Consider the following 26,577-nt stretch of genomic DNA (forward strand, 5'->3'; position numbering starts at 1 on the left):
GGGAGATCAGCGTTGGCTTACAAAAATGGTCAAATACATCAAATAAAAGCCATGTTAAGCCATAAGCGTAAGAAGAAGCTTATGCTGTAGAACAATATTTAGAACAAACCTAGTTTTTAGATACATAAAATATTTGTAGGCTTGATCTGTGTATGACTTGAGTCAAAGCGATGATCAACCAACTAAGGGTGTTGCTTTGTTTGCAGGTTGTTATGCTGAGCTCCGTTAGCGACCTGCTGACATACATTGATGAGCAGCAATTAACCCCGGAGTTTGGAGGTACCCTGGAGTACTGCCACAGCGAGTGGGTCATCTTCAGGACTGTACGTACCGGGGCTGGGCGCTTGGGTGTTGGGGATGGATTGAGGAAGCTTTTCTGGAAGGCCATGAGCAATGGGTAGCTGAAAGGAACCCCTGAAGCCAACTACATCTTCTTGATCGGATCTGCAAAGGAGTCGAGTGGTGTTAGGCACTTGATGGGTTTGTAAGGGAAATGGATGATTAACTCCCTCAGGCTCCTTTTGAAACTGCTGCCGAAAGATCTGTCTTCCTAAGTCTTTATTAAAATTCCCTTAATGGTAGATACAGAATAGTTTTGTTTTGTTTTTTAAATAATGGTCACTTCATGTGATTAATATCACAAATGTGTTTGGGAACCAGGGCAGTGACACTGCTCTCTGCATACTAACTGAACGCAGAGGGTTCAGATTTCCTTTTATTTTCTTTTCTTTGCAAGAATTTTCCTTTAACATTAGCAGGGATCAGGGATTTAACTCCCTGAGCTGTGCCTTGCTGTGTGTTTCTGTGCCTCCTGTACTCTCTTGGTTTTCACTGGGACTTTGTCTTCCAGATTGATAGCGGATTGGATTCCCACTTACCTTCCCAACAAATCAAAGCACTAATGAATAATTTTCCAGACATCCTACTGCCCCTTCTCCTGCCACATCACCCATACCAGCAGATGTGGAGCTCAGTGTAAAGACAAAAGCACAAGGCGTTGTAGCTGGAATCACTCAAGCCGTTGCTTGTGGCATTAACTTTGTGCCAGTTTACGCTGATGCACTGCCAAACTAATGAATTTTTGAAATTTTTGGCTCAGTTTTGTTCTTTTGCATGATGTGTTAAAGTGATAATGGCATAGCTCTCACACTTGGAGACAAAAATGGCAAAATGAATGACAAAAAATGTTAATCTAAGAAAAGGATAGTTTCTAGACTGTAGCTGCGTATGGTAGAATGTATGAAAAACCTCTCTCAAAATGCCCGTGTAGTGTGCTCATAAAATGTTCCCTGAGATATCCATGGAAAATACATGTGGTTTAAAGAAAACATAAATGCAATCAGTTACATTTGAGTTTATTACCCCATTCTCAAAAGCACAGCCGGAGCTGTGAGCGGGGCCGGGAGAGCCCCACCTCACCCCGTGGGGTGTGAGCCATTTGGTGTCCAGAGCTCCCAGTGGCTGTCTGGGATGTGCTGGGGAGGTACCAGCAGCACTCACTTCCATCCTGCTGTCTCCAGTTTGTCTCCGGCACGCTGCTTGGCTCCCTCCCTTGTCCTCTTGGTGAAGCTGTGGATGAGGTGGCCGTGATGCCAGACTGCCTTGTAACCCGCCATTTGGGCTTGCAAAGCTGCAAACATCCATCACCAAGAAGCCAAACGCATCTCCAAAGCCTTACTGCCTGGAGGTAGTGCCCAGTGTGGGTTAACTGGAGGAGAAGAATAATAGAAGAGGGATTAGAGGAATAAGTGAGATGGATCCTATGGTGGCTTCTGCTATAGACCTCCAATACGTGGTAGGAAAAATCTCAGAGTGCACAAGAACAGGCAGCAGAAAACAAAGCAGAGGTGTATCTGCCCAATACTATCCTTATTTAAGTCCCTGTTGTGGAGTCAGTCTGCGCTAAAAGCCACTTGGCCACGTGTTGGTGGCCACTCGCTACTGCACCGCAGCACGCGTCGGCTCCGTCTGCAGTGGACATCCCACCCACGTGTCCCGGAGCAAACTGTGGGGCTCCCCTGCAGATCTCAGCCTTGGCTCTTGGTGCACTCCTAATGAGCTGTAGGAATACCCTGAATGCCAAGCTGATTGCAAGTATCGTCTCCCACCAGGCGATAGAGAGTTTTGCACTAACCGTGAAGGAAATTGCACAGATGTTACAATCCTTTGGCACGGAGCTGGCGGAGACCGAGCTACCGGACGACATGTATTCCATCGAGCGCATCCTGGCCCTGCGCACGGAGAAGTACTACCAGCTCAAGGTATGTCCCGGCAGCAGCTCAGCCGCACGTTTCCGGCGCCCGTTTGTGCGGCGCGATGGGATTTCTGGGGTCTGACTGCCTGTTTGGCGCTCGCTCCTCCTTCCCTCCCGTGCCTGTGTACGTGTTGACAGACAAAACAAAACACAGCGTGACCGTTTCTATATGTTACCCTCACATTTGCCATCCACGCCAGCAGATTACCCTGCCAGCATCCAGCAAAGTGTCTCAGCCGCCGCCTCCTGGCTGGCTGCGGGAGGTGGTGTCTGCAGTGGGCTCCCCCGGGGGCTCGGCAGGGCGCGCGGGCAGGAGGGCGGCTGGGAGGCTTCGTCCCGGGGGGGGCCCTTCCCCCGGGGGGGTTCCCTCCGCTTCACCCCCCACGGCCAAAGGAAGCTGCACGCAGAGGTCATCAGTGGGTCTGGAGGGATGGTTTGTCCCCAGGTCCCTCTGCCTGATGCCGCTTCGCTGGTGGGACTTAGGGGAACTGTGCTGGAGAGCCTCCGGGGTGACGATTTGGTGCGAGCGCGTGGTACAGAGCACTCCTGATGCGGTGCCTGGCTCCACGTGAGCCTCCAGGTTTCATCCTAAACAACGTTCGTGTCTTTAGTGTTTTAAGATTCTTTTTTCACCTATTTGTGACTGCGATTAGAATTACTGCGGGAGTTAGAGGCAGCGGTGGTGCAGCCAGCTGCTGCTCTGTCTTTGCTGCCTCTGCATCCTTCTGGGGACGGCACAGGCTTGTCCCCGGACCCTCCCTTCAGAAGTGATTCCCGTGTTAATAGCCGTGCTGTGCGGCTGAAGAATGAGGCCCTTTGCTTTATGACAGGATGCGTTTACGTAAGTCAAAGAAGTGTATCTATTCTCATTTATAATCATTTGTCGTTAGCGTGACAGTGAGCTCCCGGGAGGCTGCCTGTAAGAAGTATGCAAAATGACATCCCGAGTGTGCTGTGTGTAGGCATAAATGTATGTCCCGATGTGTGGAAAGTATCGCTATAGATACTGCCAACAGTCCTTTATTTCTTCTTTGAAAATGAGGAGAGCCGTAGCATAAAACGGCAGCTACGCGTATCGCAATATGACTTACCGACTTAAACTTCATGCTCAGGACTATAGCCCAAGCGCGGGGGGCAAATATCGGCTGCGCAATGTGGCCCTGTATATAAGCCAGTCAGTAATGCACACTCTCCTCTGTGGAGAAATAAAACACATCACGTGTTTTCATTTGCATATAAAGCACAGCAGCGCTCCCTACAAGGCATCTGTTGCTTTCAGTGCTTCGTCTATTAATTTCAAATATCAAAAGCATTCGTTGGCTTTTGACTGAAATGAAGTCCGTTGGCTTTTTTCTTTTGTTCCTTCTAAGTCCGTGAAAGATGAAAGCAGATGAGAAACTGCACAGATTGTGGTGACAGCAAGACATGGGATCCTTGTCTCTCTCATGACAACCCCAAGATTGGTACAGCTGATTCCTGAATTCAAATAATGAGTCGATCAGAATAATTTATGTAGCTGCGATACCGAACAGAAGCTGGTTGCAAACAATGCAAAAATGACAGAAATTAATTGAACGGAGTAACTAAGAAATTAACCTCTTTGATATACTGAATGGGAAAAAATCAAGTTAACACCCGTTTGACAGTCGAGCTACTTTGTGGGACGTATAATGAAAGGCTTTGAATCAAAAGGGGAGCGCCGGGCTCTGGAGAGTGAGATGTAAGAGGACGAAACAGCAGCCACCTGCGGTCTAAAGCGCGCTGCCTAATTCCTCTTCCCTTTTGAGTCTCCTGGATGTGGCAGTATCGAAAGGAGACGGAGGGGGGAGTTTGCCTTGCGGTCATCTTCCGTGATGTTTTAGTGGCAGGAATGCAAACCGGCAGCGGACACTTTGTGTGTGGGAGAGGAGAAGCTCCTCTGGCCGTGTCCTCCTGCTCCTGGGCTGCTGCCCTGAAGATGCTGTTATGTTTAGGTTGCTGTGAGCTATCTGGGGCGGGCAGATGTTTAAGCAAGACTGTGCTTTCTGAATCTTCTCCCTAAAGTGGTTTTGCCATGGTTTCTCTTGCAATAGAAATCTGGGCTCTTACTCCTCCAGGAGTTGGCTCTCCAATGGAGCCATGCAGAGGTCTTTCCTTCAGGGCTCCTTCCAACTCGGTTCGTCAGCCACATCCATTTTCTCCTTCCTTCTCACCTCTGCATTTGGTCTCTTTTTTTTCTGCAAATAATTGACTAAATGCCCCTGTTTGCTTTGGGGCTGAGCTCAGCACAGGACAAAGCAGCTCAGCTCATGCTAATGAACACACCAAGGGGGTTGGCCTGGTCTCAGTACCAGCATTGTACCACTACGGGTTGCTCTTCCTACAGCCTCCTTTGATGACCTTGATGGAGAAGCACAGCCTCCAAGCTGAAGAAATACTTGCTTGAATACAGGAACGTGTGGACAGATAGCTAATACAAACCCACCTGCTCACCAGGAGAGACCTGTGGTAGCGCTGTCCTCCTGCCTCTTGACTCATTTTGTGGCCTGATGTTTTCATGCTTGCTGGTTTCCACCCAGCCTGGTGACCAGTCCATGCTTCAGCCTCTTCCAGCGCCAAGGGCTTAACCCAGTGTTAAGGGGGCTAAAATGTCTTGCTGGGCGTCCTTTGGTCTGATGGGGCTTCATTTCATACGGGGGAACTGAGGCAGGGGAAACGCGAAAAGGCGTACCCTTACCTCACAAAAAGTAGCCTGAATCAACAATGTTTTGCATTGTACAGGAAGATATTACGGCGGTCACAAAAGAGGGAAAACTGCTTTTGAGCAGTTTTGAAGAGCCTGACTCCGGGGAATGCAGTCAGGACCAACACCGCGAGAGGCCTGGGGACTGGGAGACCGTGAATCGGTGAGTGCGCTATGGCTCCTAGTTTGCCTGATTTTTGAGTGGAAACGCGCAAGTTATTTAAGCATATGTCTGATTTCGTTAAAATTCCCCCTGAGATCTTCACAAGTCGTATACATGTCTGTTGACTTGTCGTGAGAGCTTGGGTGCAGAAGACCTGAACAGGTGATCTCTAGGGCTTGTCCATCTCTTCTTGTCCTCTATTTGCAAATTGTTCCAATCCTATCCTTTCTCTGTGCCCAAGGTTACTGGGTCAGCTGCGTGAGATGGAGACTGCTTTTGATGGCTTCTGGGAAAAACATCAATTAAAAATGGAGCAGTATTTGCAACTGTGGAAGTTTGAGCAAAGTTTTCAAGAGGTACGATCAGATGCATTTCTGTTGGCCGAAGGAAGAGCTGGAGGCGAAAAGGAGGGGAGAGAAGTTTTTATGCTTTTTATTTTGAGAGCGTTTAATTTATGCTGCCGTTCCTTGGCTCCGGCAGGGCTGGCGAGCTTGGGGAGACCACTGTGCTTCCTCGCTCAGAGCTAATTTCGGTATCACTGCCCTGCAGTCGCATAGGTTTTGCTGATAGAAGCATCCCTGAATTTAGAAATTAGTTCTTGGACACTAGTTTTATTACCGGATTTAACAGTCTTTGCTGAAGCGTGATTAATTTTGGCCTGAGAATGATTTTCTGCCTGTGCTTTGTATCCTTTTGCAGCAGTCTTCTTCTTTGTGTCTAGGTCAAGAATGCCATTGAGTTTTTAATGGGTCAGCAAGCGGAGCTGCCCGACACTGGCGACGGTGTCCCCCAAGTAAAACAGAGGCTCAAGGACTTGGCTCATTTCGATGGTATGGCTCAGGTGAGATAACCTTTCAGAGAAAGAGGCACTAATGAAACACAAGAGGTGCAGTCTGTCTTTGTGGTAGGAGGTGTTTTCTGAAATTACCTGGTTCTGGTGTAATTCGTTGGTAAGAGGCTGCACAAAAGGATTGATTTCACGTCTTTGCGCTGCGCAGCAATGCTGTGATCACTCTGAAAGCCAGGAAGGGGGTATTTAATTATCATAGTTAAAATAAATTGCTGAGCCACCGTGAAAATCCAGAACAGATAAATGTCTGAACATAGGGAGGCGTGGGAGTTAATGAGCTGGAAGAAGAATTATTTATATGCTAAGTGCTTCAGCAGTGCTAATAGGCAGAGACTTGTTACCAGGCACGTGGAGAGGCAAAAAAGTTGCTGTCTTGATGTGCCTGTGATTTGAACATCACATATGGATGAAGACTAAGAGATGCAGGGGAAAGAAAAGTGAAGAGAGGTGATTCACACGAGGCCAACTGAGGATGTGGCTTGTGCAAAGGGATGTGCTTGGCACATGGGCCAGGGTCAGTGGAGAAATCCTGAGGGATCTGGACACAACCCCCAGCAGCTTCTTTGAAAATAAGAGCCCTCGGGGAAAGGTCTAAGGCTTTTTGGCTGTTTGGAAGCAATGTCTGTGGAGAGAGGGCGGAGGAGCCAAAGGCCAGGCCGACGGGGGGCGGCGGGGCAGCAGTCCCAGCAGAAGGCCAACCCTGGAGAAGACGTGACCGTTACATTGGCGAAAAAGTGCAGGCGAGATAGCATGCCCTTTGCACCACGCTTTGCTGCAAAGGGCCTGGTTTATTGTCACCGTACACCTTAACCGCTGGAATTCCCTTTCACGCTTATGAGCATAGTGTGCCTCAACTGGACATCGGCTGCGGCTTTTTCAGAGTGCGGTTCCCGGGGGCGGCAGCAGCGCATTGCCAGCAGCCGTCCACAGCGTTGCCACTTTGGTGAAATACTGTTTTCTTCCTCATCCTCTTTTTTTGGATAGCAAAAGTGTCTTGTTTCCCAGATGATGGGTGCCATTTTATGCTGCGTAAGCCACCCATTCTGGCTGCTGCTAGTGGCAGTCGTCTCCAGGTGTACCTGAAATCTGGTAAGACGAGGAAGTGCATGCTGTTACATGTAGGTATTTTGGCATTATTTCAGTAAGCGTGCAATCCTTTCTCTTCTTTTCCCCGAAGGACCTGATAGGGAAGGCTCAGGTGGTGATACTACACGGACACCAGCTAGCAGCAAATCATCACTACGCGCTCAACTTAATCTGCCAGCAGTGCAACGAGCTGCGGCACCATTCTGATGTCTTGTCTGATGAGATCAAAAGGAAGCAGATGCGGCTGCAGAAGACCTTGGATCTTCATACCCGCCTTCAGCAGGTAGAGTTCAGAGACACGGTGCCCTGAGAAGTGGACAGTTAGCTTCTCCGTGGGGTTAGCCTCTCCGCTCCTTAGCTGGAAGCATCTGAAATGTGCAGCTTTGCTTTGGCTGGTCGTGGTAGAAAAGTGTTCCCCAGAGGCTGGAGGAGTGGTTCACCCCTCATTGAGCTGGTGAAGTTCACAAACAGATACCCGTTGGTGCTGTGAATAGTCAGCAGAAAGAGGTGGGCGTCTCCGGAGGGCAATTCGGAACACCCAAGTTCAGCTGCTGCTCTTGGTCATGCTTTCATGCTGCATCCATGTATTAATTGACTTTCGAGGTTTTCACACCCAGTGCAATTGAGGTGATGCTTGCAGATAAACTCCAGCGCTTTTTTCTTAGGGATTTATTAAGAACGAACATAGCCGACTGTAAAATAAGGTGACAGATTGGTAGGTAGGCGCAGCTGCTGTGTGCTAGCATGGAAGTGGAGTCATGGGGCTCCGACGCTCTTTGATATCTTAATCAGCATCAAATATTCATTTAGGGAAATTCACGCTAATTAGGCCAGAAGGCACATGGCTGTAAAATGCTCGAGGCCATTAAGAGAAGCAGTGAAGTTTGACCCTGTTCCATATCACCGTTTCGGGGCAGTAGGCAACTTGTTTTTTTTCTCTGTGTGCTCCACTTCAATATTGCATCAATCTGCGGGGATGGAGGATTCATCGGCAGCCCCTCAGCTGCAGGGCAGTGTCCTCTCCTGGGCTCCTTGTGGTCCGGGTTGGTGCTGGTGGTCTAACCGGTGGGCTCTGCTGGAGCACACCATGCTGCTGCTCTCCACGGCTTTCCTCGCCCTTCATGGCACTGGAGGTCCTCGGTCGTTCTGGGCCACAGCATCTTCTCACGACTGTGCACACCACAGTGTGCCACTGCCACCCGAACCCCAGCCTGGTGTTCAGCTATGACCTGTGCGTGTTGAATGTAGAACTTTAAACTGCAATTTAAAATCCTTGTTTTTTTTAAAAAAAATATGAATGCAGTTACTTTGGTCGTTCCTCTCAGTTCAGGTCTGCGCTTGTAAACGCTGTAGTGCCCCCTTCAGCTTTCTGGGTTGGATAAATAAAGATTTGCTTATCATTTGGTTCAAATAAATAGTGCTTCTGTGCCAGTCATACCACTGGTTTTATCCAGGTGCAAGTGGGAGCGCGTCTTGACTGGGTAGGTTGAGGAGTGTGGTCACCCTCCAGAAAAAAACGCAGCCTTTCTACTTTCTAATCAAAACACAATAGCTGCTGAGGTCTTTAGGAGTACTAACTAGCTCCATGTTGAAAATACGGATCCGGTAAATGATATTCCTCACGGGAACCTTGATTCAGGAGGGGTGGCCGCTCATGGTCTCTCTCCCTGTGTTTGCACCGTGCTGTCACCAGGCTCTGCAGTGCTGTGACGAAGGCGCCTACCTGCTCGCCAACCAGCAGATGGATAAGTGCCAGTCTAAAGAAGGCGCTCAGAAAGCTCTCCAGGACATAGAAAGATTTCTTGAAAGCTCTTCAGCCTACTTAAACCATGATCCCCAAGCCCTACACTACGATTTTGAGTCAATCTTAACATCAGAATTGAAGGTAAGCAACCCCTCCAGCTCCTTAACAAGTCAAAAGCAAGATCGGACTGTGTTGCAGTGTCCTCAGCTTTATAGTCCTCTGGTTTGGGGTCAAAGTGCAAAATAATGGTTGTTATTTGATCACGGGAGTCTTTTTCACTCTCTACAGTGCCAGATACAGTCAGTGCAGGTCAAGCTTGAAAACGTTCGAAGCATGTTTGAGAATCGGCAGTCTTGCTTCAAGAAGCTGTTGGATAAACACGTGCGGCCGGTCCAATTAGTAGCCCCTCGGCCAGAAAATCCACCGAGATCAAAATCACCGTTATTCTCTCCTAAACATGGTAAAATATTTAAAGTTTATGGTATTTTCAGATGACAATTTTGCTTTGAGGCAGGAAGAGGAAGGCTAAGGATGGTTTTTGAGAAGCCAACTAGACCTTGCTGGCTGAGACAGAGTTGTTGAATAATGCTACGTGTATAGGAGATGATTTATTATCTTTCCAGTTTTTGTGTCTAGCTTTCCCGTACCGGTGTTGAAGAATGGTGCTGGTTGCTTGGTATTTATTTTCGCTTCCTACTCCGTGAAAAAAGAGACCTGTAAACAGCGCATACTTTCAGTTCTGCTTTACTAGCATCCTACCGGGCTGAAAACTGGGGAATTAGCACTACAGGGAAAAAGGGCAAGGTTTATAAATTTATTAGCGTACCTGTTCTCTGCGACAGTCTCCATAACTGTCTTGAGCTGCAACTGACGTTAAGTTAGACTGATGTTTGCAAAGGAGCTTGGAGAAACGAGCTCAAATCTCATGAGCGGAAATGAGAAGCTGGATGCTTAACTCCCTTTGATGCCTCGAGAATGTCTTCCTTAAATCCCAGTTGTGGAATAATTAATGCCTATAAAGGTGCAAATTCTGGTTGAACTGAGGTCGCTGAATGTTCTGCCTTGATTTTGGTAATGGGATGTGGCACAATGTAAGCTTTAAATGATAACATTAAAACATTCATCCTTGGCAGCCCTGCGTGTATCAGAATTAAAAAGTATTCCAAAGTGACGTCCGTGTATTTTAAACCAGGTTCGTGCTAAGTCACGTGGGAATATTAAATCCAGTGATCTGACTGCATAAAGCAATTAAATATTTGTGTTTTAACACATTTTTTTTTACGATGAATTAATGAATATCGGTTACGGTGATTTGTAGAAGGTGTCATACAAGGAGGACAGGTGGCTCCCATTGCGGGAGTGACTGATGCAAACAGCCCCGCTAGCGGAGGGATGGGAGCGAAGCTAGGTGTGATGTGAGGAATGGGTGCAGGCCAGCGCGGCGAATAAATCGCCGATTTCCTTTGCCCAGGCTGGTGGCACCTTCCCTGGACCACACTGCCCTCCGAACCCCTTTCCTCAACCAGGAAAAAAGCTGAGTCTTTAAACTAGAGTATTGCCCGTTCTACCTAATGTAACTTTTCCAGCTTTCTACAGACAGGAGTGTATGGAGGAGGAATTATTGACTTAAGGAGTGGGGGTAGATGGGTGGCCACCTCCGTGGGATGTTGTGAGACCATCATCAATCAGCTGCACTTATTTCACGCCTTTATGGGATGCCGGTTTTTCTAGCAAAGGCACTCGGTCGCCTGCAAAGCACAGGTACCCTCCATTAATCCTCTTCCTGAAAGAGATGATCAAGTGTGTTGAAATGAGCATAGCCAGCAAGCGGGGAAAGACAAAAGGCTCCTCTTTGGATAGATGGTGCTCAGAGAGCTTTTTAATAAGGCCTCTGTTTGACACAGAACATCAAAATGCCGCAGGCCTGCTGGCGTGATGTGCGGTGTCAAAGACACACGCTGGGCTCCGCCGGGAGCGCTTTGAGATGGATGGGCTTTACGGCATGGCTGGAAACCAAACCACCTCTCAGCACATTACTTTTGTCCTCTTTTCCTTTCTTTCTTTCATTTCCCTCCCCCTCCCCCCCAACTTCTTTCTCTGTCTGAGGACGGACGCTTCCTCTTTCATCTTTGCCCTGGATGTGAAGCCTGTCTGATAAATGTGGGTCTAATTCTGAAACCACTTTTTTTTTGGGGGGGGGGGGGGGGGGGGGAAGATTAAACCTGCCCTATGCTGAGCCGTGAAGCGTAGCGAGGTGTGCAGAAGCGGTGCAGCGGGGCTGAGTGCTGGAGTAAAGTCACTCATGCAACAAAACACGGAGCTGCAGCGGGTGACCACATCTCACCTAACTTCCTCTCCATGTTCCCTTCCTCCCGGTGGGAGTCTCCCAGTAGGACCACTGGCAAGTCCTCATTTCTTTTGGGTTTTCTTGTCCGCGATGGGTCGCCCCCCAGGGACGCCTCCGATCTGCTCGCCAGCACCCACATCTCTCTGCTTGCTCACGCCGCGTGTTTGCAAGCGGAGGTTTGATGCCCCACGGGCGCGGGAACTCGTAGCAGCTTTGTCTCGCGGCGACCCCGTCTGAAGGTGGGGCGCCCGCTCCCCACGGGCATTTGCCTTCCTCTGCATCCTTTTTTCTCCCTACATCTTCTGCTTCGCAAAAGGTGGCTCTTCGGTGTCAGCGCTGTTCGAACCCTCGCTCTAGGCACGGCTGCGGTTGCATTCCTCTGTGCTGTGAGACCTTTATGCACCCTGATGGAAAGATACTTCATCGGTCCACATTTTTAAAGAAAGTTGTACTTTGTTGGCCTGTTTTTTTTCTTTTTTTTTTTTTTTTTTTGTAAATAAGGGGAATATTGCACATCCGAATGTGTTTATTTTTGGTCCGTCTCGGAATTTGGTTCAGCCACCGGGGCTGCAGCCTGCCGCGTGGCACCGTCGCCGAGGCTGGAGCCGGCGTGACGCATTGCCACCACCGGAATGGGTCATCGTTGGTCCCCTCTCGGTCCTGGCTGCCTGCTCCCCCGTCCTCTGCCGCGTCGCCTCTGTGCGACAGACCCCCCCCAGAGCTGGAGAAATTCATTATGGCCATTCACGTCAGGGGAAAAAGACCCTTTTGGTGAAGAATTGGCGTATTAACAATTCAGGAATGAGAAATATTTGAAAGATGCCATATAACTCGTTGGGGAGATGGATGTTTTATTTTTAAGCTTCCAATTTACCTCTGTAGCCCAAAATGTTACAGGTTGTAATTATTCACTGACAATAGCAATAAATTCTTCCGAGGTGGAGGAACTGTTTATACCAGCTGAGCATCTTGCCCTACGTTCATAAAAGGACTTTAAAACAGTATCCCAGCAGGTGATGTTCCTTTTGGTAGTTTATTTGATTTTATGGTTTTCTATCATTTGCACAGTCTTCACAGACTTTGTTAGGTTTCAATTACAATATTCACTTCATGGACATTTTGGGTTTTTTTCTGATTAATTTTTACTTTGTAACCTTTATGACCATCCGTGTGATTTGTGTTATTTGGTGTTCAGTATTGTTTGAGATTATACCCTTTATTTTGTCAGTTTGCTTGTAGAATTGGCTAATTATTCATTCTTAAAATGTATCCCACTTTTGTTTGTGACTTGCTAGTTTCTGTCTGAACCATCTCCTTTCACTATAGATGTACATTACGTAATTATGTTTTTTTTCCACCCAAGGTGTGGATTTTAATTCCAGTTTGAAATTTTCATTTGATCTCTCTCTCCCTGGGAAGAAAACGTCAAGAAAAACTCCAAGTTCTCGCAAGGTAAAAATTATTCATGAAATCTGAATCAGTTTTATACACTGAAAAACTGAAACCCTTCTAAAAATTGATTGCACTTAGACTTTGGAGTTGAAGACGCTCTTTTCTTTTTCTTAAAAAAAACGCCCGAACAACAAAAGCCCTTTCATATCTGTATGGTTTAGTTGGATTAGTCCAGCACCTCAGATCTATCTTGGATTGTTTTTCCAAGTTGCAGATATCGATTTCCTGTGTGTTATTGCCTGAACTTGTTCTTTGCATAACAGTGATGTCTATTAGCAAAACTCCACATCCGCAGATATTTCCCCTGTGGCAACTGGTCTCTGGTCTCTGCACTGATGAATTACATTGCCAGTATTTTGGGGGGTTTATGTACTATTTCTCTTCCAGATTGAAGTAATGCACGACTATCAGGAAAAACGGAATTCCTTGCAGTCTTTTATTTCAGACAGCGATGACAACTTAGATATACTAAAAGGGTAGGCTTGCACCCTGTTTACATCACTCAAAATGCTGTTTGTTTCTGGCCAGTCCTTGCCCCATCCACGTGTTCCTCCAGCCTGACCATCTCTTGCGCTTTTGCCTGTCTTATCATCCCCGTGTCGGTTGTTCATGAGATCGCACTATGTTTTGGGCTTGTTGAACTGCACTGGTTGCCTGTGGGCTTTTTTACAGCCATAAAAATGATACGCTGCTTTTTTTTTTTTTTCCCCTTTATTTTAGCCACGTCATAAATGAGCTTATAGAAACTGAGAGAGTGTACGTAGAGGAACTCTTCACTGTTTTGACGGTGAGTGACATCTTCAGGTTGCTCATTACTGTTCCCCGGTGACTTGTACAAAAGGGCACCTGCCACTCTGTCAGACTAAGCAAAAATGTGATGGGGCAGGTTTCTACCAGACTGTCAGATCCCAAGCTAGTCATAAATGTTCAAGTTTTCTCCCTGGCTTTTCTTTGTTGGAGGCATCTGCGGGAACAGTTGGTGTCAGGATGAGCTTTTCATCTAGAATGAGGGAGAAGCCTTCTGTTTGTACACAAAAGCACTGGTAATTAGTTTTATTGGTGCCTGGAAAAACGTACAAAACGCTGTTATTTTTAACTTTTCCCTAATTTCTTTTACCTTTCGGAGACAAAAGAAAGAAGCTTGTGTTTTATCCTTGGGAGGACTCTGTCCCGATACTGTGAAGTTTGCGAATAACGCACAATTCTTTGGAAACCAGATTATAATTTCTCATGCTGCCATCTTAGACGCTTCTACTTTATTCCAAAATAACTCTCACTGATGGCCAAAACAAGTCGGCTGTTAAATAGCTCTCCCCCAGCCTTGCATCACCCAGGAGCAAGCAGGAGATAAATCTGTTTGCCTGCAGGCGGTTACATGTAATTGCCCTGCACTGATTGGGGTTTTTTTGTTCAACCGCAGTCTATATGATAAGGCGGTTGGCAGGTACGCAGATTTATTGCTGTGCATGTCAGGTGTAGAGAGAGAAAAATAGACAGATAGACTTAAATTTTCTGAAAATAGCGTTTCCTTGAAAGAGGGAAGCCTGCTTGCAGTGGTTAAATATAAATGACTGGTTTTCCAGATACTTATCTTCTCCTGCATCCTTTATCAACTACAGAATGCCTGCTTAGTGTAAGGAATATTGATCCCAGCCATAGCGAGTGTGAGAGATTAATTTGGAACAGCAGAGAAGCTATGCCGTACACACTGAATACGTTTTTGCAAACATTTTTGCCACTCGTGTTAAAAGGACCTCAGTTCTGTGCAAGGCCGGGTGACTAGCGTGGCCGGCTCGAGCTGTGGCCAGTGGCCTTCTTGAAGTCTTCTTTGCAGCGACGGTCCTGAGCACTGGCCGTGCCTTCTCCCTGCTCCACGGTTAGGATGTTTACCACATCTGGTGGATGTTTTTGCGTTGGTGCAGTGCTGAGATGTTACAGCGGGGCGCTTTGCGTTATTTCCTAGCTACACCCGACAACTTTCAGTGCAGTGGTGTCCCAGTTGTGATTTCAAGAGGCGAGTCCAGAAATCCTGAGGCATCGCGGAGAGCGAGACCCTGGTGCTCAGCGGGTCTTGTGCAAGGGCAAAAAGCCCATTGATTTTGGCATTTGATCTCAAGCCGCCTCTGCTTTGTAACAAGCCACCTCGTGCACAGGTTCTCACGAGGTCGTGTGTCGCTCCTGTGTCCCACGGTCATAGCAGCGGACGTGTTCGACCCAGACAATTATTCCTCTGGGACCTCTCCCACGGTCAGGCCGTCGCGAGGAGAGAGTGGCAGCCGTTTGCCTTTGGTGAACAGAGAGCATCTCCGCGGTGCCGGGCAGCTCCACGGCAGCCATCCCAAGCCATCCCCGGCTGGCCCACAACCCCACAAGCCCAGGGACAGAAAGACAGGGGGTTAGGGACAAAAAATAAGGCAATAAAAGGGATGCTGCCCTTTGAAACCGAGCAGATTGTATTGAAAATCTGTTCACGTCCCTTTTTCATCTGCCTCTGAGGAGATGCCAAGCCAAGGCCTTACCAGCTGAGTGATGAGCCCCTTTTTGCATCCCGCAGGGCTACAGAGCCGAGATGGATAACCCCGCCATGCTCATCCTCATGCCTCCCGTGCTGAGGAACAGGAAGGATGTCCTCTTCGGAAACATGCCCGAGATATACGACTTCCACAACAAGTACAATGCCGCCTCTATTCCCCTTTTCGTCAGATCGATTTCCTTTAGCAATTAAATCCCCGAACCGTACCTTGCTCACCGCTGCGTTTTGTCTCTTTTTCCCGTCTCTTGCAGAATTTTCCTGCACAGTCTGGAAAGCTGCCTGGGAGCACCCGAGAGAGTGGGATTTTGTTTCCTCGACAGGGTGGGTGACTCATTTTCACATATATAGCAGATTTGAAGGCCAATATTTCTCCTGGTTTGCCGCACTCTGCAACATCTCAGTCGTGTGGGTTGGGTAAGACGCTTCTGATGATAGGCAATACGAGCGGCAAGGCAGGGAGCGGAGGTGCAGATGGGGGAAAGCAGCAGTCGTGACTACACCGCGGTCCGCTGTGATTCCCAGCAGCGGTTCACCTACCCAAACTCTGCGCCTTTTAGATGTTAAGGTTGGGAGGGAGAGATAAAAGCAAATTTACAGTTTGGGTGTGCGCCTTATTTGGCTGCCCAGCAGGCTGGCGGTGCGTGCGTGCGCGTGACGTGCCTTTCGGCTTCCCTTACAGCGACAGGATTTCCAGATGTATGAGAAATACTGCCAGAACAAGCCCCGGTCGGAGTCCCTGTGGAGGCAGTGCTCCGAAAGCACCTTCTTCCAGGTGAGCTCTTTGTTCCTACCAAGGCAGGTGTCGTCCTGGGGCACTCGCTTCCCCTAAACACCCTCCTCTGCACCCCACTGATCTTGCAGCGTAGTCTTTTACCATTGCGCGGAAGCCTCACAAAAGTAGCGCTTGGAGTTTCGTGTACACGCGGAGTTTAAGGCAGATCCATTCATTGTATCGTTTCCTGTCTTTTCATAAAATCTCTTTAGGTATAGGCACCGTATGACATTTTTACGTGAAATCTTCGAAGTCGGCGAACCGCACTAGTTGTGCTGTTGGAATAACTACTTATAGCTGGTGCAGAACTAACTTAATCGGAATTCTTGCTTCCAGGAATGCCAAAGAAAATTGGAGCACAAACTCGGGCTGGATTCCTATTTGCTCAAACCAGTGCAGCGCCTGACAAAATACCAGTTACTTCTGAAGGTATTTCATATTCTACTTTGAAAGGACATCAGGGGATAGGTTTGTTTTCAAGTTTGGTTTTATTTTTCAATTAAAGGTTACCTGTAAATCAGCACCGAGCCTTAGATTACATATTGCTTATCTTGGCCCTCTGTAGCGACTTTCGGTGAAGATGAAAATTCACATACCTGAAAAAGGAACAAGAACTTGTAACAAGCTGTTTTTATGGGGAGAAAGACTGAATCTGCTCAGAGATGCAAAATGACAGAAGCAGTTCTAAGAAAACCGAACCAGAGATGATCATAAGAGTATGATGAATAAAATATATTATATTGATGCATCTCTTCTTCCCCTCAGGGTTGTTATAGCGCCTGTTATCTTTAATGCATTTATTCTCGTGTCCCCTCTCTGAGGCAGGGCAGTGCTGTTATTCCCAATTTACGGAGAACTGGGGTGGTGGCTTCTGAAACCCACCTTCCAGCTTCTTGGATGAGGGATGAGTACACAAGATGCTGTAAGCGGGCAGAGGAGATCTCAAATGAAAGTAATTTTGTTTCAGTGGTATAATTCACAACTCTGTCTTCTGCTTATTGACTTGGAGGCTCTGGATTTTATAAAAGGTGTTCCTTGTGTCTGCCAGTCTGAAGACAATCATCTGCTGCAACCTTATTTGAAGGCATATGTGACATATTGGCTGCTGATGGAAAACCTGGGACTTGTTTCCCATTTCTTACCAAGCAGGAAAACACAACACAAAACCACAAAAGTACTCAGATGAGCGTGATGCCGCCTCTATAACCTGACACCGTCCTTAAGGAAACCCAGAAAAAAAATGGGCCACGCTTCAGTGGTCTGTTCCACACCTCATACTGACTGTGGTTTAGAGTGAGCCTTTTTTCCGGTGACCTATGGAAAAAGAAACCCGGGCAGTGTAGGTTGCTCTTGGGCATTGGAAACTTTGGGTGAGATGGAAAACTCTGTTTTGTTCAAGTGCAAACGCGTGCTCTTCCGTTTCTATTTTCAGGAGTTGCTAAAGTACAGCACGAGCTGCGATGGAGTTCAGGAACTTCAAGAAGCTCTGGTTGCAATGCTGGATTTGCTGAAGTCAGTCAACGACTCTATGCATCAGATTTCAATAACAGGATATGATGTGAGTAGATTTGGGTAATGGGAGACCAAGGCCGCATGATGCATCAGGAATGGATAGTGGCCCAGAACGTATGAGCTAAAAACTACGCTAGAACAGCTACAAAATGAATGAGATCAGGAAGCTCTTACAAGTGTCAGGAAGCTCTTACAAGTGGTAGTCTTCTGTCTGATTTCAGGATTTTGGAAAATATCCGCGTCCAAAGGACATATCCGAAGTCGTGTAGTGCCCACACTTGCCACCTTGTGGTTCTCGGGAGTATTTTTTGCAGCATGCACTTTAGTTGTCTCATGGCTCACCTTACAATTCACCCGGGGTGTCTTCATAGCATTTCTCATTCAACATTCAACTAAATACTCTCTGGGGCTGATTTTGATCCTTGCCCGTTGAAGCAGTTTTCTTTCCTAGGGCTTCAGGGAAGGGTGAGGAGATGGCTTTTTAAGCTGCTGGTCCCAATCCTGGCCTCCTTGAGAAGTCCATCCTCTGAGACCCCAGTTCAGGCTCAAATCTCGTCTGCCCCCTCCCACTGAAGTAGCCAGAGCCCTTGACCTGGACTTCCACAGGAGCTGGAGAGTTTTCCTGTCTTCCTAGTTCTTCCAGTTGCTGACTCGTATCCCTTCGCATAGACTAGCTTCAGCCCTGTATCCGAGACCTCTGCTTCCCTCCTGGCACTGCGCCGTCACTCCCAAAAGATCATCTGATCCTTCCAGGAAGACCTATTCTTAGAGTGACGTGCCTTGGAACAGAGCTGGCCTCAGCGCCCGTCATTGTTTGGACAGGCCTCTTGCATTTTAATTCTTTCTTTTTTTATGTGTCATTCTCTCACCAGGGTGACCTGAGCGAACTGGGGAAAGTATTGATGCAAGGATCTTTCAGTGTTTGGACAGGACACCGGAAAGGTCCGACCAAAATGAAGGATCTTGCCAGGTTCAAACCAATGCAGAGGCATCTGTTCCTGTACGAGAAAGCCTTGGTCTTCTGCAAGAAGCGAGAGGAGCACGGAGACGGATATGACAAAACCTCATCTTACAGCTTTAAGCATTTTTTGAAAGTAAGAACTTTTTAATTGGGGCAGTTGCCTTGTATATCGTAAACCAATAACTCTGCAGACCCAGAGAGTATTTTCCCTCTAACGCAGTGGCTTCTTTTCTGCGATTAAGGGTTGCGATGCCCCGCATGGAAGTGCCATGCCCGTGAAAGGCTGTTGGTTGTAACCAGCTGTGAGGACCCCCGTAGCTGAAGCAGCAGCTGGGAGAGCCCGTGGACTCAGAGTCACATACGTGGTGGCATCTGCCAGGGAAACGGTGCTGCGGGCAAGTCCCAGGGATGAGAGTGTGCCGTCCCCCCTCCCCTAGTCCGCTTGCCAGCAGCGGGGGCGAGGGCATGAAACTGGGGAGGCTCTTCGCCTGTTCCCCAGCCCGCCCGGGAGATCAAGGGGGGTCCTCGTGCCCCCGGTCCCCAGGGAGGTCCCTTGGGTCCCCAGGGAGGTCCCTTGGGCCGGGGTCTCTCTGGTGCACAGCCCGGAGGAGCCTGGCTGCTCCCGAGCCCTGTTCCCCAGCCAGGAGGATGCAGAGAGAACTCTTCTTCCTCTCTCATTGCCCTTCTCCTTTGGCGGGCTCCAACTGCAGCTGAAAGTACAATTATCAGAGGAAGAGGGCAGCCTGTGGCAAAATATGAGGGACATAAACAACTGTCCCAAGACTATAAATGCTATTATCAATAAAAATCCCAATCTGCTCCTCAAAAAGAGACCCTCTGGCATACTGCGCGTGATGAGCACTTCCAACATCCGCATTTTGTCTCAGTACTCTGCCTTGTTTTTTCTTGACGAATAAAACCCCCATATGGGTATATCTCAGAATGGACAAAAGGGGCTCTCGGAGGCAGAGCCCTCAGGCTCAGATGCTGCAGGTCCCCGATCTCAGCAGGGTCCAGGGAGGGCGATGCCACGAGTAGTCGGGAAGCCATGTAATAGCAGATAAGTCTGTTCAGCGCCAGTGCGCGTTACAAAGTGTGCATTAAAAGCAAATCCCAGGCCATATGTTAAATGTTTTTCCCAAACAGCATCATTTTCTTTCTGGAGAGCTTGTTTTCCCTGTGGTACTTGTTTTGTCACACGTGCTTTTGAAAGAACCGAAGAGGTGGTGTGGGGAAAGCCTGCTGGGAGGAGAAAATCCCATGCTCGGGAGTCCGGGCAATGTGGCCAGGGTTTTTCTTTGCCTCCAGAGGGCTCATTTTCCAGTTGTTTGCGTTGCCACACTGAGGCTGGGGTAAGCGAATCCGTGGATGCTGAAGGATTACATCTGCACGCATCCGTTGGCAGAACTGTTGTCCTGAGGGCGAGATCATGTTTCTGGAGCTTGACATTTGTTCGATTCGTGATAGTATCAGGAAATTATTTTTCTTTGCAAGAACGTTTTCTGGGGATTCAGAATCAAAGCAAGCTGTCGGGTGGAAGCTGTGGAACTGGACGTCTGTAAAACAAACAAAAGAACCCCTCAGGATAATATTTTACATACTATGTAAAATACGCGGCTGCCATTCAGTAGCTTAGGGGATGCAGGTCCATAACTCACTGCAATGCCGAGTGAATCAGTCTGCCTCGTTCCGCCGGTGCAGAGGAACGCCATCCCCGAGCTTTAGACGAGCCCACCTGCGTCTGCATTGCAGTGAACAGCTGAGGAACAGTAAATCCTGGCCAGGGGGAGGACACAGAATTTCAAAATCCGCTAACACGAGCAGACAGACCTGAAATATGTCTATTGCTGGCACTTCTCTTCGCATCCTCGTAGTAGATCATCTAAAATTTCTAATATCTTGATGCCTGGGCCGTTTTGCAGGAGCCTCTGTATAAATTGCCGGGCTAAACACGATGCGCAGAGCTGGAAATGGCAGCGGCTGGATGAGGTGCTCCCTAGGCTGCTCTTCCAACACCTTTCATAAAAAAAAAATAATAATTCAACTTTTCTGGTTTTTAAGTTCTTATAAAGTCAGAACGGAGCCTGATCCAGCTTTGCAGGGCATCGTGGCGCTATACTGCAGAGGATAAAATTTTCCAAGGTGTTGAGGACGATGCTGCGGGCTTTAACCTACGCGCTTTTAAATGCCAATGGATGTTGCGTCAAACCGCGGATGTGCAAATGGTCACTGGCTTTGATCACCTTCTTGCAGGCTCAGTCCTACTGAGCGCAGATCTCTGGACTTTTGTCAAACGTGACGGTACGATGGGGGTTGAGAGAGGGATGGGAGGCAAAGAGGCAGTGGGAAATGCCGACTGCCGTTTGGTGCTGGGCCTTTCTGCGCCTGCAGGCACACGCTTTCTCAGAGGCGCAGAAGAGCTCTGCTGTTTATGGCGGTGAAGAAATGAAGAAAGCTAATTAGCAACCTGCTTCCTCTTTCCTGAGGCTGTTCGCAGCCACTGAAAACAGGTGCCAATGTTTGAAAAATTCGCTAGGAACAGAAAGTTTGCCCAGGTGACCTCAGCTGTCAATCCTCGCAGTCTTTCGGGCCAAAAGCTCTGAGGATGCACCTATTAACCAAGTGGGACAGCAGTGTTAAACAGATGTTCTCTCTAAGGCCTTATTTGTACTTACACTGATTTATCTGATGCAGTCAGTGTGAATAATTTATGATAGATGATACCATTATTATTAGATCTGTTTCGAAACATGTAAGTGGGATGCTTTAGCTATTTTTGACCATGCGTTAATCAGCGATAAATTCCTGGCAAGCTGTGCTTTAAATGAGATGTTTTCTGTGATACCAGGTATTAAAGCATTTTCCAGCTTCATGGCACGTTCAGCAGGTGGGTCAGAGGTCTCCTGTTGCTGAAGAGTTTTTTAGTCTCTAATCATAGTTTGAGCTACTCATTCAGTTGGGTCACGTTGCGCAGATGCTGAATTATTTGTGCCTTTGGCACTGTTGTCGAGAGAAGCTGTGGCTGCCCCATCCCCGGAGGTGTTCAAGGCCAGGTTGGACGGGGCTTGGAGCAACCTGGGCTGGGGGGAGGTGGCCCTGCCCAGGGCAGGGGGTGGCACTGGCTGATCTTCAAGGTCCCTTCCAACCCAAACCATTCTGTGATTCTATGATTTCCATCCAACTTGTCAAAAGTGGGCTGTGATAACGGGTACCGAGGTACAGCAGCATTCAGGCACATCTAGCTTGAAGCCTGCATCCTTCCCGAAAGCCAGGTTTATGGCAGATCAGGCTGTACATCCAAAAATTAACCCTTCCTGTGGAAACCTTGGGATGCTGTCTCAACTACAGTTGAGATGGTCAGGGACCGAAAGACATTGAACTGAAATTCCTAAAAGAGCTGAAGGCTTCACAAACGGCTTTTAAAGATCGCGGAAAGAATGCAGCATAGCGTCCAGCGAGTAAATAAAGAATCATACGGCAGAAATAATGTATGTAGAAAAACAATGTGCCATGCATTTATAAACCTTCACATGCCTCATCTGAGAAACGTCATGCTGAAAGAGGTATGAGATGACTTTTCAGTTAGTTTCCACTGATTCCCGAAGGAAAAGTCCCCTAAGGGTGCATTGATTGGTTTCAGAAAGCTTCTGCAAATACAGCAAGCTGGCGGAAAGTCAGGGGCGATAAATTGGATAATTACTTTCGGTTGCTACTGAAATTAAAGTTGATGAAATATGTTAAATTGGGTGAAAACAGGTTTGTTTAATGTGCTGCAAAATGTCTGGAATTGTAGGGAAGAGGGAGAGATTGGTAGTACGTTTAACTTTTTGGTTCTTTTGGATTTGCAGATGAGTGCAGTTGGAATAACTGAGAACGTGAAAGGAGATCATCGGAAATTTGAAATCTGGTATAGCGGGCGAGAAGAGGTCTATGTCGTGCAGGTTCGCAGCTTCCCAAGTCTGGATATTTGTACATCCTCATAACAGTGTTAGGGAAATGTCCCCCGTTGATCTTTATGGGCTTAGCAGACACTTAACTCGCGTTTGTTCTTCCTCTTTGCCCACGTCAGCATTCTGAGAGCTGTCCCAGGGGCTGGGCCTCGGCGTCCAGTCCACAGCTGTAAAAGGCGTCTTAAAGTGGAGACAGAATCGCCCCTCGGAAATAGAGCCTTTTAGTCCAGGTGCAATCTCAAATAGACCTGTAGTTGAAAAAAAGATTTTTACTGTCCTTACTAGCTTGTATGAATCGGGCTGGGAAGCGGCCTCGTGCGCTAACGGAGGCGGGCCACGTGTGCCCCTCCACAATTAGATGTCAGAACTGCTCCCAGAGCAAAGGCGCAGCTCCACGGTGCTGTTTCCAGCAGTCTTTCGACTCGTCTACAAAATAGTAGCCCGGTTGACCCGATTCCTTCCTGATTTTTTTTTTTTTTTTTTTTTTTTCCCCTTTTGTAGCATTTTGAATAGAAGTTTCCGGAGGCGAAATGTTTGCCTAAGGGGGTGTTCACAGGAGAACCTGTTGGGAAAATGTTGTTGGTTGACTATTTTTTTTCAAGAGGTCCTCTGCCCACCTTTTTTTCTCCGTGTTACAACACATTGACCAACTTAAATTCATAAAGCCGATGGATGTAGCCAGGTGTATATATATGCAAAAGGCAGATTGGGCCCTGTAGGTATTTTGTCAGAGAGAGAAGATGCGCGCACACGTGTGCTTTTGCCTGCGCTCCTGGCCTTGTGGCGACGGCTCCGCAGTTTCCTGTGGTTTGCCTGGGCGTAGTGGGGATCATCAATTTTAAAAGATCAAGAATGTTTAAAATTCAGCGGTGGCTTTGGGTAAAGGGGAGTCTCAGATAATTACGGCATAGAAAAGTAAGGTTTTATTAATAGCTTATAATGGATGATTCTTAACTCAAAATCCAGACAGTTTTCTCTTCTTCCAGGCCCAAACAGTAGATCTGAAGATGGCGTGGTTGAATGAAATAAGAAAAATTTTGTTCAAGCAGCAGGAGCTTATCAAAGGTACATTTGAGCAATTTCTCTGTGGCATTCCCTCTGCAGCAGAACCTTTCCTATTTTCTCATTGCTAATCTTCAAAGCCACTAATTCTCACCGGAGAATTGATTTTCAGAAGCAGCCTAGTAGCACGATACTGGAGCGAGGCCTTATATTACAGGGAAATAATGTAGCTTAGAGCGGTAAAGGCCAGGTGCTTATGTGAAAATTAATTACAGAAGTACTTTTTTTTTTTTTTTTTTGGTATTTACCTTGGGGATTATTTCACATTTGTTATCATAGGCTTAATTCAACAAGATACATAGCAGATGCCTAGTTTTAAGCATATTAGAGTCTTCAGTGGCATGCTCGCTATTGGATTTGTGCTAACGTACCATCTTAATCATAACTAAGTCTGTGCTTTGCAAGAGTCCCTGGGTCTGTTTTTCTCTAAACAGAAATCATTAGGGTTGCACAAAAGGTCTAACTTTTTAAAATAATGCTTCGAGTGCGACGGTTGCTAATGGGAAAAAAAAAAAAAAAAAAGAAGAAGATGGATTTTAAGCTGGTGTTTGCCTTCCCCGCAGTGGAGAAGCAGCAGCCCGGCTCGTGCGCGGACCAGCTCCCGCTCTCCTCCCAGCTGAGTGATGGGTGAGTGCCGGGAGCCGGACCGGGGGCTCTCCCCGGTGCATCCCATCCCTGGGCACCCGCTGCCTTCTGGCCGCATCCCGGCTCTGTCCTCTTTCCCCCCACCCCGTTTCTGTCCGAGACCTCTGGGTGGGTGGCAGGAGGGATGGTGGCGGTGCTCTGGGGACAGGGTCTGCCCCTCCTCCGCAGAGCGAGACAAAGCTCAAAGGCGGTGCTCAAATTCGGGGGAAGAGACACTGTAGAAACTTCACCAAAAATGGAAACCGGGCACTGAAGTCCTTTGCCGTCGGCCTCTTTTCCCGAGTAACAAGTCACAGGACAAGAGGAAAGAGCCTCAAATGACGCCAGTGGAGGTTTAGAGTGGATATTAGGAAAAATTTTTTCACCAAAAAGGGTTATCAAGCGTTGGAAAAGACTGCCCAGGGAAGGGGTCGAGTCACGATCCCTGGACATATTTAGTGGTGGCTTTGGCAGTGTTAACTTAATGGTTGGATCGTAAAGGTCCCTTCCACCCTAGATGATTCTGTGATTAACAGGTACCGTTATTATTTCTGACCCTGTTTTACAAAACCTCATGGAGTTTATGTTCATCCGTAAAGTAAAACCAAGGTTGATTCCTTTCATCCTTTTTTTTTTCAACCATTCAGAAAGCAGCAGAGAGCCTCCATAAGCTCAGAAGAGAACGACTCGGAGCGCACCAGCCCGGTGATGCTGGAGAGCGGGCTCCTGTCCCCCCAGAGCAAACCCCACAGAGGTACGGACCCTTCCCCTTCCTTCGGGGCGCGCTCCGGGGGTGCCGGGGTACCCCCAGCCTGAGCTGCCCGCTGTCTTGCAGGCTGGCCGGGAATGTCACAGTCCCTGGAAATCTGCGAGGGGCTGGAGGAGTGGTCGGGTAACCAGTACCTCTCCAACTGCTCGGACACCGAAGAGGAGGACGGGAACCAGCTGGTTAGTCCGGAGATGCGATAGTCCCAGAGCTCGGGGTGCTGCCGGTTCCGGTCATCTCGCTTTGTTTCGCTTCACTGGATAATGGACGTAACTTGTCCATGCCTCCCAGATTTTCCGTATCTCACTTTTGGAGACACAGTTTCTTGAAATAATTTTAATCAAGGTAGCTGGTAGGGCTCCGTCACGTCCCCTGCGGCAGTCAGAAAGGACAGCTGCGTGATGTGATACATAGCTAAATAAGATATTTTTTTTTTCTTGCTACCACAGTCTCCAGGAAAATACAAAGCCCTTGCGGACTGCAAGAGGAGAGGATCAGAAGACCTGCTGGTGAAAAATGGGGATGAAATTCAGCTTTTGCATGAAGATGGTGAGGGACAGTGGTAGGTATTTTAGGGTTACTTTGCCTTATCTCTCGGAGCCCAGAGCAAGGCAGTCCCCTCCAGCCTCGTTTGCCGGGCGGTACCCTCATTGCAGCATCTGATTAAGTTTTAGAGTGTTCCAGAAAGCTGGGGAATTCATTCTCTTGCCAAGCCTAGAGGCTACACGCACTGGCTTGGCCTGGGAATCCGTGTCAGGACTTCCCTTGCCATGGGCGAGCTGTGTTTTACCAACATCTTCGCAGCCCCTCCTGCTGCGCTCTTCCCGCTTCAGATGATGCTTCAAGTGAGCGCTCTTTGCCCACCCCGTCTCAGCTGCTGGCTTTGTTCCTCTGGGTTTATTAATAGCAATATTAAGTAATTGCGAGGCGTTTTCCTCCCTCAAACGTGTGTTAACTGGCTGACGGCTGCGGACCAGCTTTCTGGTGTATTTAAAGCTGTGGCTCGCGAGATAACGCTTCACAGCCGGTTCTCCCCCCTTGCCTGGGAAATCGCCCTACCCAGCCTCCCGCCTGTTGAACCGTTAGTCTCGTTGTCTCGGAGGGCAGCGTGCCCTCTTCAGATTTTTACTGCTGTTTGGCAGAGATTTCTGGCTGTCTTTCCTTTCCAGGTTGATTTCTGCCACCAGCCAGCCCCGGGCTCTCAGTAGGAGGGAGCGCAGCACGCTCTAAAGCCTTGCTGGGGATGTGGGAAGGGTGATGTTAGCGGGGACCTGGGTGACATTTGAGCAGGCACTAGCCCCTAAATGCACAGACATAAGTGCCCCGCAGAGGATTCCTGGCGGACATCTACAGCCCAAAAGCGAGATGTGAAGCACGCCAGTTCTGCTGAGCGCTCACCACCTCTCACAGCCGTTCTGGCCAGTGCCAGGCAAAGATTTCTCACACCAAACTTTTTTTTTTTTGTTAGCGCAGGTTTCCCTGCATGAGTGAGACAGAGATGTCATGTGTGAGCATGGGCATTTCCAGCTGCCTACATCTTGCGTTGGGTCTCCTAATTGACTGACTTCATCCTACCAGCCGAGCTTAGTAAAAGGGGATGGAGGGAAGCAATTGTCCTTGGCTCCATCGGTAGTCAGCGGAGGGAAACTGGCACCTCTGGAGAGCGATGCAGGTCTTGGGCAGGATGACTCGTGCTCTGGAGAGTCTTGTTCCTCTCCATTGACGAGAGAGCTCTGCTCCCAGTGTAGGCTTTTTAATTAGGTTCCCAAAAGTAGGTGG

The 26,577-nt window shown here is 48.1% G+C and overlaps 1 protein-coding gene across 1 annotated transcript in view; it reads left to right on the top strand.

The window, feature by feature from the left end:
- The window catches only part of MCF2 (MCF.2 cell line derived transforming sequence), a gene marked incomplete at its 5' end in the record, with an annotated part of 60,775 nt that overhangs the window by 27,149 nt on the left and 7,049 nt on the right, over positions 1-26,577 (top strand). The window contains 23 exons of the mRNA XM_082488335.1: positions 207-323; positions 2,112-2,261; positions 5,015-5,139; positions 5,381-5,495; positions 5,861-5,980; positions 7,167-7,358; positions 8,769-8,960; positions 9,108-9,279; positions 12,530-12,618; positions 13,006-13,094; positions 13,339-13,405; positions 15,173-15,288; positions 15,403-15,472; positions 15,831-15,923; positions 16,260-16,352; positions 17,356-17,481; positions 18,308-18,529; positions 22,245-22,337; positions 23,333-23,411; positions 23,972-24,035; positions 24,680-24,786; positions 24,868-24,980; positions 25,248-25,360. Coding sequence (XP_082344461.1) covers positions 207-323; positions 2,112-2,261; positions 5,015-5,139; positions 5,381-5,495; positions 5,861-5,980; positions 7,167-7,358; positions 8,769-8,960; positions 9,108-9,279; positions 12,530-12,618; positions 13,006-13,094; positions 13,339-13,405; positions 15,173-15,288; positions 15,403-15,472; positions 15,831-15,923; positions 16,260-16,352; positions 17,356-17,481; positions 18,308-18,529; positions 22,245-22,337; positions 23,333-23,411; positions 23,972-24,035; positions 24,680-24,786; positions 24,868-24,980; positions 25,248-25,360 — 2,717 coding nt within the window. The remainder of the gene's footprint in view (positions 1-206; positions 324-2,111; positions 2,262-5,014; positions 5,140-5,380; positions 5,496-5,860; positions 5,981-7,166; positions 7,359-8,768; positions 8,961-9,107; positions 9,280-12,529; positions 12,619-13,005; positions 13,095-13,338; positions 13,406-15,172; positions 15,289-15,402; positions 15,473-15,830; positions 15,924-16,259; positions 16,353-17,355; positions 17,482-18,307; positions 18,530-22,244; positions 22,338-23,332; positions 23,412-23,971; positions 24,036-24,679; positions 24,787-24,867; positions 24,981-25,247; positions 25,361-26,577) is intronic.

The sequence above is a fragment of the Vanellus vanellus genome, assembly GCF_965231255.1.
Source record: "Vanellus vanellus genome assembly, chromosome: 10".
NCBI lineage: Eukaryota > Metazoa > Chordata > Aves > Charadriiformes > Charadriidae > Vanellus > Vanellus vanellus.